The sequence below is a fragment of the Sarcophilus harrisii genome, chromosome 1, assembly GCF_902635505.1.
Source record: "Sarcophilus harrisii chromosome 1, mSarHar1.11, whole genome shotgun sequence".
Taxonomy (NCBI): Eukaryota; Metazoa; Chordata; class Mammalia; order Dasyuromorphia; family Dasyuridae; genus Sarcophilus; species Sarcophilus harrisii.
Genome location: NC_045426.1, coordinates 449,093,337 through 449,108,518, shown reverse-complemented (window position 1 = coordinate 449,108,518; position 15,182 = coordinate 449,093,337). Strand labels below are relative to the sequence as shown.

At 32.5% G+C, this 15,182-nt stretch overlaps 1 protein-coding gene across 1 annotated transcript in view; it reads right to left on the bottom strand.

The window, feature by feature from the left end:
* EYA1 (EYA transcriptional coactivator and phosphatase 1) overlaps positions 1-15,182 on the bottom strand; it is a 151,461-nt gene that overhangs the window by 36,026 nt on the left and 100,253 nt on the right. The window contains exon 12 of the mRNA XM_031946269.1: positions 12,065-12,154. Coding sequence (XP_031802129.1) covers positions 12,065-12,154 — 90 coding nt within the window. The remainder of the gene's footprint in view (positions 1-12,064; positions 12,155-15,182) is intronic.

The following is a 15,182-nucleotide window of genomic DNA, read 5'->3' as shown; positions in this document are numbered from 1 at the left end:
GGAACTTTACCTGAGGCCAGAATCTTGGGCTTGAGAACTTCCCATAGGGACTACAATGGAGAATGGGGAGAATTTCAACTTTTTTTTTTTTTTGAGAATGAGGAAATAAACTTTAAAATTAAACAATATCAAAACAAGCTTCCCCTCATCCCACAAAGTCGTGCAAGATCACACTAGCAAGAAGAATCATAGCTTTTTTCCACTCCTGTCTTTAAAAAAATGTTTACGTATTGAATTGGGTTATGCTCAGATAGAGACTTTATTGTAATAGTGCTGAAATAGGAGAAGCCTCTCGAGACTACAACTGAAACACCCTTTGGGAAGTTGGAGTTACAGTAGTTTTTCCCCCTATTCAAAGGATTTTTTTTGAACACCTTGTAATTTTTTTCTAATAAGCAAACTTCCTAGCTAAGTAAAGAAATATAGTTTAAAAAATTACTCTTCTTCCAATTATAATAATAGTGCACACCTGTAAAAATCAAGGATTCTAGGCTAAACCAAAAGCTTGTCATAGATGACAATAAAACTATATTATAGTATTATATAACATCAAGCCAAATTTTATAATAAGTTAATGTAAACACCCGTAAAAGAAAAAGAAAAGATTCAAACTTCTTTTTTGGTATGAAGGGAAGGTCAAAAAATTTTATGCAATATTTTCCAGTTAGTGGAGAGTCACCAGGCTCCTAACCCTTATGATATGGAACTGTATATTATATATAAATTCAGAATTTATATTCTACTTAAGAAAATAAATCAATTTTTACAACTATAAAGTAAAATAAACATTTATATAGGAAATAATAGTTGCTAACACAGATGCTGCTTAGAGAATTCTAAGTATTCTAATTCATTACAAACCATTGACTTGGCTATTTAAAATTGTAAGACCCTACATCTAGAGCTGGAAAAGATCTTAGAAGTCATAGGAGCAGAATCTGAGAGCCTACCTCTTACTCTTCATTTTTCAGATGAGGAGACTAAGGCATAGGAAGGTTAAATGTTTTGTACAATACTGCACATTAGCCACTACAAAAAGGGCTGCCACAAACATTCGTGCACATACAGGTCCCTTTCCCTTCTTTATAATCTCTTTGGGATATAATCCCAGTAGTAACACTGCTGGATCAAAGGGTATGCACAGTTTGATAACTTTTTGAGCATAGTTCCAAACTACTCTCCAAAATGGTTGGATTCGTTCACAACTCCACCAACAATGCATCAATGTCCCAGTTTTCCCGCATCCCCTCCAACAATCATCATTATTTTTTCCTGTCATCTTAGCCAATCTGACAGGTGTGTAGTGGTATCTTAGAGTTGTCTTAATTTGCATTTCTTTGATTAATAATGACTTGGAGCATCTTTTCATATGACTAGAAATAGTTTCAATTTCTTCATCTGAGAATTGTCTGTTCATATCCTTTGACCATTTTTCAATTGGAGAATGGCTTGATTTTTTATAAATTAGAGTTAATTCTCTATATATTTTGGAAATGAGGCCTTTATCAGAACTTTTGACTGTAAAAATATTTTCCCAGTTTATTGCTTCCCTTCTAATCTTGTCTGCATTAGTTTTGTTTGTACAAAAACTTTTCAGTTTGGTATAATCAAAATTTTCTATTTTGTGATCAGTAATGATCTCTAGTTCTGCTTTGGTCATAAAGACCTTCCCCTTCCACAGGTCTGAGAGGTAAACTATCCTGTGTTCCTCTAATTTATTAATAATTTCATTCTTTATGCCTAGGTCATGAACCCATTTTGATCTTATCTTGGTGTACGGCATTAAGTATGGATCAATGAATGGATGTCCATCAGTTGGAGAATGGCTGAATAAATTGTGGTATATGAATATTATGGAATATTACTGTTCTGTAAGAAACGACCAACAGGATAATTTCAGAAAGGCCTGGAGAGACTTACACGAACTGATGCTGAGTGAAATGAGCAGGAGCAGGAGATCATTATATACTTCAACAACAATACTATATGATGACCAGTTCTGATGGACCAGGCCATCCTCAGCAACAAGATCAACCAAATCATTTCCAATGGAGCAGTAATGAACTGAACCAGCTATGCCCAGAAAAAGAACTCTGGGAGATGACTAAAAACCATTACATTGAATTCCCAATCCCTATATTTATGCACACCTGCATTTTTGATTTCCTTCACAAGCTAATTGTACAATATTTCAGAGTCTGATTCTTTCTGTACAGCAAAATAACGTTTTGGTCATGTATACTTATTGTGTATATAATTTATATTTTAATATATTTAACATCTACTGGTCATCCTGCCATCTACGGGAGGGGGTGGGGGGGTAAGAGGTGAAAAATTGGAACAAGAGGTTTGGCAATTGTTAATGCTGTAAAGTTACCCATGCATATATCCTGTGAATAAAAGGCTATTAAATTAAAAAAAAAATACTGCACATTATAAAGTCACAGAGGTGGACTTTTTTTTTTTTTTTACTATCAAAGCCAAATCCTCTGACTGACTTAACATGCTTTTCATTATCCCATTCTACCTCCTTTAGATCATCTAATCTAACTTTTATTTTATACACAAAGAAACTGAGACCCAGAGAGGTGAGCAACGTGAACAATGTCACATTGGTAGTTTCTGGCACAACAGATAGAGTGCCAACCCTATCAGGAAGTCAAGAAGACTTGAGTTCAAATCCAACTTCATATACTAGCTATATGACCTTAGGAAAGCCATTTAACCCTATTTGCCTCAGTTTCCTCATCTACAAAATGAGCTGGAGAAGGAAATGACAAATTACTCTACTATGTTTGCCAAGAAAACTTCAAATGAGGTAATGAAGAATCTGACAGGACTGAAAAACAACTGAACAACAAATTATAACTATAAAACTTGTTTCTCACATGTAATATTTTCCATCCCCCAGCTCAATGCCTTTGGATTGGCTGTCCCCCATAAATGGAATGTCTTCCTTTCTCACCTCTACCTCATAGGATTCCTGGCTCCCTTAAAGACTCAGCTTAAATTTCATCTTCCATAGAAAGTCTTTCTTGGTTCCAACTCCAACCCCTTCTGTCTGCTTTACACTCCTTCCCTTTACCCTCTGAGCTTATTTTCCATTCACATAGCATTTACCCTGTATATACATAGTTATTTAAGTGACGTCAGACTGTTTGGAATATAAGCTCTTCTTGGGAGAGTAAAGATTGTGTTTTATCTTTCTCTTGCATACCCAGCACTTAGCACTTAGCAAAGCCCATCACAGTATGGATTAAGCAATGCTTCTAGACTGACTGATTACTTATATTTTAGGATTGTTGTGAGGATGAAATGACATAAAGCACTTTGTAATTAATTACTGTTGTTTTTCAGTCACGTTCAATTCTTGTAACTCCAACTGTAGTTTTCTTGACAAGGATACTGACTTTTGGCCATTTCCTTCTCTGACTCATTTTAGAGATGACGAACTGAGGCAAACATGATTAAGTGACATGACCAGAGTCACATAGCTAGTACATATCTAAGGTGAGATTTGAACACAGGAAGATGAGATTTCCTGACTTTAGGCCTAGTTCACTATTCAAGCTTCACCTAGATGGCTGCTTTGTATTGGATTGTTAGTCACAATTATGAGATTTTTGATTCAGCAAAAGCCTCTTCCGGCAGGCATGATATATCGGTTACATGTTATTCATGTAATAAAGACAAGTATCTAATGCTCTGAGCTGGCAATGGTCAACTTCAGTGCCCTCATTTGTAATTGCAGAGCAGATGGCCCAAGAATAAAGAAAGTTTGAGGAAGGTAAGCTGTGAATGTTGTGGGTATGTTTGGAACCCAGAATCTTTTTCCAAAGTTAGTGTTATTAGTGATAAATTTACAGCCTTGAGCACTTTAGCCCTTTCCCCCACATGGTCTTGAATACACTTCTATCTCTTTCATAGGGTGGTAAGAAGTTTGAGAAGATCCACTGGAGAAGAAAGTGCAAACTATCTAGCATCTTTGCCAAGAAACTTCCATGGTCAATATTGTCCACAAAGTTATGAAGAGTCAGACATGATTGAATGACTGAACAACAAGAAGTTTAAACACTGGTTTTTAAAATTTTTGGCTTCCCCTTTACCTCATAAAAATTATTGAGGATCTCTCTCAAAGAGCTTTCATTTATATGGGTCATAGCAATTGATTTTTATTGGATTAGTTATGAAAACATCTTAGTATTATTCTGAAAATAGTTTGGATATTTTGGACTTCATGGCATGTTTTCAGACCTGAAAATTATTTGTAAGACTTCAGCTTTCATGTTTTAGTCATCTTTGTAAGTTCCGTTGTGCCTAGAATATAGTAGGTATGCAATAAATGTTTATTGAATGAATGAATTTAACATGGTAAATCTTTACCTGTGAGCTAAACTTTTATCATACTTCTGGCACAATTGGTAACAAAATTATTATGAAAGTAGTCCTTAAATATATTCTTATAACTTTTGGTTTTTGGTGAAAATTCAAAATATGATGATGATTAAGTAATAGGCATAATGTAAAAAAAAGTCAATTCAATAATAAAAACAACAACAATGGCAATGGTATGACTGCACTGTCACCTTAAAAATTTATACTTTTGATAAAAACAATTCTTTTTTTCATGATTAAAGTAGGAATTCTCCATTCTATAATATGTGTAGGAGAGAAAAACCATAAAAACAATGAATAATAAAAGATCACTTCTCTTTACAACTGGAATATTATATCAGAATCATAATCACAGTCAGAGTTAAAAATCTATCCAATACATACATGAATAAGAATTCTCTCCACAATATACTGCTAAATTAGTCTTTTAGACCCAAGCTTTTTAAATTATGGGTCATGACTCTATACGGGATCGTGTAACTGAATGTGGGGGCCACAAAATTTGGTAACTGTAAAAGGTATCAAATATTCTGGCAAGATTTAATTCTTTGTGAAAAAATAAACAAGTACATACATCTTATTAGTAGGCAAAATTGCTTTCATATTTAATAAATGGTAAAATTATAGGTATACAAAAGAATCATTTTAAAATAATTTTTTATGATTTATTAGCAGTAAATTTTTGATTTGTAAATCTATTTTATATATCTACATACCAGAGATGGTGTAAAAATTTCTTTGGTGAAAAGATATCATAAGTGGAAAGACTTTGTTTAAAGACTTCCAGTGCAAAGAAATCCACAGCCTCTGGAATAAGGTCATTCTAATTTTGGATACCTCTAATTATTAGAATTTTTTTCCCTGATATCATACCTAATCTTTTTGTTTGCCATTATCATCCCATTGCTACCACCTCTCCTTTAGGACTAAGCAGAACAAATATGAACTTTCTTATGCTTGATAGCTCTTCAAATATTTTAATACAACATATTCCAATGCCATGTCTTCTCTAAAATACATATTCCCAGTTCTTAAAATAGTCTTAATAAGTCATGATCTTAAACTCTTTTGATAATGCTGGACATTCTCAACTTGTCATTCCTAAATTGGAGTATCTCAGATTGGAACATAACCCTCTAGTTGGTTTGGGTAAAGCTAGAGTGGGAATATCAACTCTCTGGTTCCAACCACTGCCTCTTATAACATTAAAGATTATATTAGCTTTCTTGGATACCATACCACACTATTGACTCATACTTAGTTTGTAGTTTTCCAAAACACTCAGGTCTTATAAAGCAAACTGATATTTATTTACCCTTCCTTCCTCTGGTTAGGAAGCTGATTTTTCTTAACTCATCTTAAGCAAGCTGGAAAACAGCCAGGGGAATTAAGATGTTTTAGGGCCTTGAGTTCATATCATATGAGAATTTGTTGAAGGGAAAAGACATATTCAGCCTAAAGAAGGGACTCATGAGGGACCTCATACAGATTGCTTTCATGTATGAGTTGGATTAATTGTCACTAAGATATTTTCCAACTCTCAAATTCTGTGATTTTGTGAACTTCCTTTTATTAAATTGGGATACAAAACTATGGCCCATAGCCCAGTCCAGCCAACCACCTATTTTTGTAAGCTCAGCAAGAAAGCATTGTTTTTACATTTTTAAATAAAGTTTTGGCAGTGGGCAGATTTGGCCTGTGGGCTTTAATTTACCAACTCTTGGATCAGACCAATATTCTAGTCTATCAAGATCTTTTTAGATCACAACTCCTTCCAAGTATTAGTTATCTCTAATAAATTTTTGCTGTTTGTCAATTTAATAAGTATACTCTCATTCAAGTCATTGGAAAAAATATTAAACAACACAATGCCAACACTAGATTTCTGGCCCACTACACTTGTTATGTCCTTCCTAAGTGATACGAAATCATTAAGGATTATTCTCTAGGTCTAGATGCAAATCAGTTCTCAATCCAATTAATTCTGGTATATTAAAGTCTATATTGCTGTACTTTGTCCATAAAAACAGCATGAGAGATTTTGTCAAAAGTTTTACTAAATATTATTATCTACATCAAAGTGGATCACAACTGCCATTTAAGGTGACATAGCTGATTATGGAGGTAGTGAAAAATCTGGTAACAGTAAAATATATCAAATATTCTGTGAAGATTTGTTTCTTTATGTAAAAATAAATAAGTACCCATTAAATTACTATGCAAATCTGCTTTTCTCTTTAATAAACAATAAAATTACATATGTATATATATAGACAATACATATATATAATATACCAGAGAATTGCTTTAAAATAATTTTTATGATTATTGTTAGTACATATTTAATTTGTATCCCTCTTTTATATACCTATATACACAGGATTACAGAAAAATTTCTCAGGTAAAAAGGGGTTACAAGTAGAAAAAGATTTAAGAAGTACTGATCCATATGGTAATGTTCTCCTTCCAAAAGAAGATGAGCTTGCTTGGGTATGACTTGTGATTGATGAAGCCATGCTGGCTTTTTGTAATTTGTGTGTAATTTCTTTTCTAGATATCAACCATTCATCCTTTAATAAAATATTCTAAAATTTTTGTAAGAATTGCTGTCAATTTAAATAGCTGTACATTTTTCTTTTATAAACTAGGACATTTTGACTTTTTTTGTCCATTCTTCACAGACATATATATTAGTTTATCTATTATACACATATATTAGATTGTAAGCTCCTTGACAGCTAAGATTCATTTCTTTCTTTTAGTACTTGTGTCCCCAGTATTTACCACAATGCCTGGCCTATAAAAAGTGTTTAATAAATATTTATTTACTGCCTGGCATACTTGTATGTATTCACAGACTTTTTTTAAAAATATTTTTTCCTAGACCTTAGAAAGAAATGAAAAATAGTTACCAAATAATAATAACATTTCTATAGCACCTACTATTTTTATATACAAATATTACCTTATTTAATTGTCATGACAACTCTGTCAAGGGAAGGCAATGGGTTCATTCCGATTTTCCAATTGAGAAGATCAGAGCAAATAGAGATTACATTACTTATCTAAGATCATATAGCTAGAAAGTTTGAAGCTAGATTTCAACTTAGGTCTTCCTGATTCCAAGTCTAGCACTCTATCCACTGTATCACTTTAGTTTTTTCGAATTTCTGAATAATAGAAAACCAGCTAGTTTCCAGAGCATCCATACAAGTAGACTAACAAAATATTGTCCATAGTTCATAATCCCCTGGAATTTTTAAGCAAAGTAGAAAAAATTTTTTAGAAAAATTCTAATTGTTTTTGCCTTAATGAGGTTGATTGTTATGAAATCTGCTTTGCTATAGATTTACATGCCTCACTTTCTGATTTAGAGCTAAGAGGGACCTTTGGAGATCATTTGGGTCAGCTTCATTTTACTTAGGAATATGGTGAATCTCAGAAGGGCAAGAGAACCTTGGTCGAAGTCACTAGCTGATAAGTTGTACAACTGGAACTCAAACACTGATTTTTAGACTTGAAAATCCATGACTCTATACGATTGCTGAAAGTTTCTTTCTACTCCTGAGAGTATAAGTGCTATCTCAGTACAAAGCATCTAATTAAAATTCTGCATCTAATGTGGGTGATTATAATTTTGACAATTTTTCCACTTTCCTTACCAACAATACTGAAATGTGAAATTAAAAAACATCTCGTAAAAACACAATGTATATAACAATTAATCATCTATCTTTGTGAAATCACAAATTATGAATGTAAATCTGAAGTCTGGTTCAACTCTTTTGGGAAATTCTAACACTGATGCTATTTGGTTAATTAATTAGACATGGTTAAATTCTAGCTCAGCATTGTAGTGGGGAAAATGGTCAGGGGTCTGGCTGAAGTGCTGGAACTTTTAATTCAAGATTTATTTTTGGCTTTTCACTTTCCACTCTTGTCTTACCCTCTCCCCCCACATCCAATTCCTTTGTTCACTAGAGAGACTGCTCCAAGGATAGTGTGTGGTGGTAGAACTAAGGGAACAGGAAAAGGAGAGGTAGAACCCAAAGCAGACTTCAGGATAATCAACTTCTTTAAAGCAAAGACAATTAGAATTTTTCTAGGAAGTTTTCTACTTTCCTCAAGTAGTAAAAAAGTTGAATGTGGTGAGTCTTCGTTATCATGCATAATGCCAAAAGTCTGCCTTTAATAAAGTTGGATATGGTGTCAACAATATCAGCAATCATTATAAGATTGAAGCCAAGTAACAATTTTCAAAATCAAAGAGAAAAAAAATCCATATAAATCTTATATTATTATTATTTAAAAATATTCAAGTTTTTTTCCTCTTTCACCATGAAAATGACTAACAAGAGCACTAGTCTATGTCAAGTTAAATGAAAACCTTAAGATTTACCAAAGGCCTTTTCCTCCTGCACTATTTGGAGACATACACTATTGTCTTACAAGAAAGAACTGATAGAAAGAACTCTTTCCCTTTCAGTCAGAAAGAGTAATATTTTTTGTAAAGGAACCGAGAAACTCCAATTCCATAGTGTCACTCTTAATAAATGAGTTCCATATAAATATTATCATATTGCACATGGAGAAATTTATTGTAAAATGATCTGCAAGACATTCCTCAGACTCATCAATAGGAAAGTCAGAGTATGTAAGAGAGCTCTAGCTTCTACTCACGAAGAAATCCTAAATTCTAAAAATAATTAGACCTATATGTCACTTATAAGTGTTCATGTGTTAAACATTTTTAATAATACAGAACAACAAAACCTGCCTCTTTTCTTGGTTTGGGGATGAATGTCAAGCAAAATTATTATAATGTCATATATATTTTTTAACAGAAATGCTCTCTAAATTTAGTTTTAAAATGGAAAAGGTTTTGTCAATTATTGCATAGGCCTCAAAATTCATTTGAAAAAAAATTTTTTATCTTAAGCTGGTTTATTACTCTCTATCCCTTTTAAGTTCACATAGCAAATTACCATTTTGAATACATACCAAGATAACACAAATATTACTGGCAACTCTTCATACAGTGTACTTCACTATGCAGAATATTTAATATGCCAAAGATGTAGAAGAAAAAACTTAAATTATGCAAAGGGATAGCTGGCAGTAACTTAAGTTTTTATAAAGAGAACTAAGGCCAACAGAGTTCAGATATCACACTTCAGGCTAACCAACAAATTGTTAACCTCCTTGAAATTACTTCTACTGTAGGCTTAAAATGCTAAAAACATACAATTTAAATAAATTAAAACATTCAAGTTCCCTACCACAACACACTGCTAATTGGAGTGTGAAATCAGGCATTACCACATCATTCCAGCCTGATGAGAAAATTTTGGTCCTCTTAAGAGCATTATACCAATATATTTATTTTTTGTTACTAAATAACATTTTCTCAAAGAAACCAAGTATGACCAAGGACACATTTCACTTCTGTCATATTATATATGGATAAAATGAAGTACTGAAATGAACACAAAGATGAACCTATTTATTCAAATGTTGGAAAAAAACTGGAACAAATGCCCAGAATTTCTGACTGCCTTTGGTATATGACAACATATACCAAAGGTATGTATTTTTATACATTTTAAAACATATTTAAAACAAGTGATGATTGCCTCACTAATAAGGAAATACATACATACACACACACACACACACACACACACACACAACCTTAGAGAATCAGCTTTTAGAAGACAAATATTTTGTTTTAGTTAATGTTTCATTAACCTTAATCAAATGTTAAAAATTTTGTTTAAATATTTCAACGGTCTTCCTTCTAACCTACTTAACTTTTCAAAAGTATTCAGCATTAATATTACTTTTAATTTGATTTTACATAACTATTTTTCATCAATAAAGTATTAATTTTTATATGCTTTCAAGTTTAGAAAAATACTATTTCTAATTCTACACACACGTCAATGTTGTAAACAAATAAAAAATCTCAAACAAACCTGACTGAATTTGTGAGGTTAAAGTATATATGAGGCAAAACCAGTTTTCCCAAATTTTCACTTTCCAACTCATTGTTTTGGCATCTTATAGACATAGATTTGCCATTTTATAAGCTATGGTTAAACCATACCAAATTATGGCTAATTTCTTCTTGATGTGTGCTATTAACACACATTAACATCAATAAGAGTTACATGGTTATATCCAGGACAGAATTAAAATCTCTTCTGTATCATTAGAAACAAATGGAAACTTAAAAAAAATATTTTAGCATACTACTAAAATACAGAATGCCTTTTGCAGCTCTCTTATGTAGTGAAACACAACCATGAATTAGAAACAGCTTTTGAAAATAAGTATAATTCTTAATCTTTTCTAAAAGTCTGAAAATAAATCCTCAACACTTCACTTACTTTTGGAACTTTTTTTGTGTGTTAAGCAGCAATGTCTTACATTTAGTTTTCTTAATGAAAGCAAACACTCTAAAATGCAAGAAATCTTGTATTTTACTTTAAGTGTAAAAATAAATACTTCACTTAGGAATGGAAGAAAAAATAAAGCACATTTAAATAATTTTATTGCACTGTAAGTTGCCAATTCGTCTGTGAGTAGTTTCTTTGCAGATGAAAAGAAATCAAAATATAGGACAGATGTTGAGCAAACCACATTTAAGTTCTGTCACACACTGGCATTTTTCAAATGATTTTGGATCATCTATTAAATAAGGTGCATTTTGCTTGATTTTTAAAAGGGAAACATGAGGAAATATTTAAAGGCCAATTGCTGCCAATTAACTTTGATCAGCAAAAGTTGTATTTGAATCCTTCAGATTCCTTCTCCTGTCTGAAATAACATACATTAATAAAATCTAGCAAAACAACAACCTGATGATTAATGCCTGTTGGCAGCCCTACCACAAGCTTGCTTAACGGCAGGATTTTAAATAAACAACTGTCTATATTAAGATGAGAGTGAAATGTAGCTATGGTCATGTTTTGTCATAATGAAGATAGAAGCAGCAGCCATTTTTGCTTTTAAAAGGTGAACTACCCGAGATCATGGAAGGATCAGGTCCCTTGGTGACCATAAAAGCTTTCACCACAATCTTTCAAAGTTGTCAGGAGGAAAAAAAAAAGCATAAAGTAATAAGAAAGTCATTGGCATCTTGACACGTGTAATGCTAGTGCAGGGATACCAGAAAGCAAAAAAAAAAAAAAAAAAAAAACCCAAAAACCACCTTATTATCTTGAGAATTGAGCCTGCTACCAAGCTAGGCAGGTCTGCAAAAGAATATAGTTCTGAAAATAACAACATATGAAAAATACATGATTTGTTTCTGGTTCTAAGCCTGAACTTCTTAAGGCAATTGAGAAATTCATATTTTCCTATTAAAAATCTGTAGAAGTCAGAGTTTAATATTTAATGTCCTAGATATTAAATTTTAATGCTATATATAATTATGCCATAGCCTAGTATTTACATACTCATCTACTCAGATAAAAACATGTTGAAGCCTTTGACAATAAAATGTATTGGTGTAGTTGAGTTAAAATTATTTTACTTCATTTTTATTTCACCAGCCCTATTTCCCTTAATGTAATACTTTATCGTTGCCTGTCAAGCCTACCATTGTTTCATGTGATATAATAGGGAACAAATGCTAAATGGCTGACATAAAATAATTACTACTTACTTCTAAATCATTAAAGAACAGGTGTGTGTCTGCCAGATTGAAAATCATTTCTTCCATTCTTAGTCCAAGTGAAACAGAAGTAGGTGGATCCTAGAAGAAGAAGTTTAAAAATTAGCAACATACCTCCTTCTGTTATATGAAATCTTAAATGACTTCAAATGCAATCTGGCTCTCAGTACAGAAGAAGGAACAATAAGACATTTGGACCACAAGCAAAATTTCAAAAGTACCATTGAGTATATTAAATTAATGAGCATCTAAACATTATATTGTAGAAGCAACCAAATGCCTAAAATATTATTTTATGAGTGTCAACTGTCTCATAAAAAATAATTCTTGACTATAAGACTACACACAATTTAAAATTTAAAGACTAAGTTATATTAAGTGCAACAAAGCCAGTTACAGAAACATTTACTTAAAAGAAAAAACCCACCTATTACATGATTAATAAATCCAGAAGCCTAATCTGTAAATCTCAATAATTTTGCAATTCAATGAATTCAAATTCTCAATCATAAATACCAAGTACTAGCTCCAACAAAGAGTTGAATCACAAAGTGAATTATTTTACTCTCAATATATTATAGTAAGAAAATATGAATGTCCATCAGTAACAGTAGTTACACAGATCTGAGCTATTATGGTAAACAAGTATGACTGCTTTGCCCTTCTTTGATTGCCATGAGCCAGACAGGCACAGTAACTCTGTCATTCGGATGACAGCTATCCAGTTAACACTACAAGACACAGTCATATCTATCAATCAGATATGGTTGTCCATGACTGAAATGTACATTGCTTCTTCCAAATGATATTTAGGAATATCATTTGTACCCAATAAGGACTGAAAAGACAGACTGTTCCATCCTCCCTGCCCCTTCCATTCTTCAGATTACTCATAGCTTGCCTGAACCAAGTATATATTGGAATCCTCTGGCACTAAGGACAAATCCATGTGTTTTTCATGATGTGAAGTCACTATAGCTTCCCCTTTCAGGTCTTTTATTAAATCAAGTAATCAAAGGGTACTATGTTACAATGCTGGTGGATAACTTTCTCTGAGAAGGGAATGAAAAAGGAATATGAAGCATTTTCCTGAGCCTTTATGACAGTCTGAAAACAATAGTAATGTCACCTTACATTGTCATAAATGTTTTAACTTGTTAAGAGTACTTCTATAGCTATCATTTTTATGCTTCTCTTAACAAGCATAAAGTTATTATCCCTGTTTGAAGAAGAAACTGAGAAATGAAAGGGAAGAATTTCACTTTATCACATAGAGCTAGAGAATCTGTCTAATCACAGCTATATCTCTCTGCTTTATAGAAGATAGGTACTTATAAAAAAAAGTTGCTGAAGAATATAAACTCCAAGAGCTACTTTTTTTTTCAAGGAAAATCATGGGTGACAGAATCACTGTTCGTTTATTTTAAATGTCAAGTCTTGTTCATTTCCTTTTCTTATTCTCCATCTTTCCAAATCTAGCTGCCCCTTGCAGGTCCAGTTGGAGATCACTTCTTCTTCAATGATTTGAGATGTAGGATAGTGTACTTTTAGAAAGAAAATTGAATTAAGAGTCATGAGATATGAGTTCAAGTGAAGGCTCTGCTATTAACTTGCTTTTGTTCTTCTGTCTTTCTGGTCTTATTTTTTCCAATTATAGAATGTTAGGATTGGACTAAATAATTTCTGAGGTCCTTTTTAAATTTGAAACTATAATTTTATGATCCAATTATATCAATTTCATACTTTTCTGAATTTCCACAGATTTTATTCATCACATAAACATTCACTGCAATGCATTTTTACCATATTTCATGTGTGTATTTTCCTATTGTTCAATTCAATTCAACAAGCACTCTGCTGGGCTTGTTAATACACAAGAAAATGAAAAACAGTTCCTGCCCTCAAGACATTTCCATCTTGGTAGGGGTGGAGAGAGGAACTTCTAAGCATATTATAAGCATCTAAGTTACATAATGGATAGGTTCAGAAGACTTGAGTTTAAATCTTGCCTCAAACACTTATTAGTTGTGTCAATTTGGGAAAGTCACAGGATTTTACCTCTGTCTGTCTCAATTCCTCATCTGTAAAATGGAGATAATAAGATTGCCTCCTTCCTAGAATTGTTGTGAGGAACAAAAAAGAGAGATTTTTTTTAAAAGGGCAAATGCTACTATAATTATCATTATTATTATTAGTAGTACTCGTATTGGTAATTAGGTAGTGCTGTGGATAGAGTGTCAAGCCTGGAGTCAGGAGATTTCTTTTCCTGAGTTCAAATCTAACCTCAGATATTAGCTTTGTGAGGTAGAAAGATTACAACCCCTGTTTGCCTCTATTTCTTAATTTGTAAAATGAGCTGGAAAAGAAAATGGCAAATCATCCCAATATCTCTGCCAAGAAAACCCCAGATAGGATCACAAACAACTGGGCATGACCGAAATGTACTTAACAAAAGCAAAAGTAATACTATTATTACTATCATCATCATAATCATTATTTAACAGCTAGATTTACAAGCATCTTGTGGGCAGTAGTATGACTAATAAATAATAACAGCAGCTAGCATTTTTACAGCCCTTTAAAGTTTACAAAGAGGATTGCATATATTAGCTTATTTGATCTTCACAATAACCTTACAAAGTTAGTGTTCTTTTATTTTTCATTTTATAAATGGGGAAACTGAGGTTGACATAGGTCAAGTGACTTTCTCAGGGTCATGCAACTAATATGTGTTTGAAGTAAGATTTGAACTCAGTTTCGTTCTTATTCCAACTCTAACATTCTATCTGCTATGCCATCAAGCTTTCTCTACCATTTTTATGCTTCTCAATGATTACCACAGTACTATTAAAACAGGGGAATATAATTCAACATAACAGATAGAAGTTAGATAACATACCCCATTTCTTTTGAAGTTTGTCTTTTCAAAACTTTTCAAAAAGTTTTCAAAACTTTTGTTTTAGTAGTAGGCAATAATGAGATTGTTTCTTGATGAAAACAAAATTGTTGCAATAAGAGGAAAGAGCCTTAGTTACTTATAGCATTACCATAACCAGTATTCTATTTGTATGAGGTCAAGGTTAGATACAAGGCACCAAATACTGTCAAG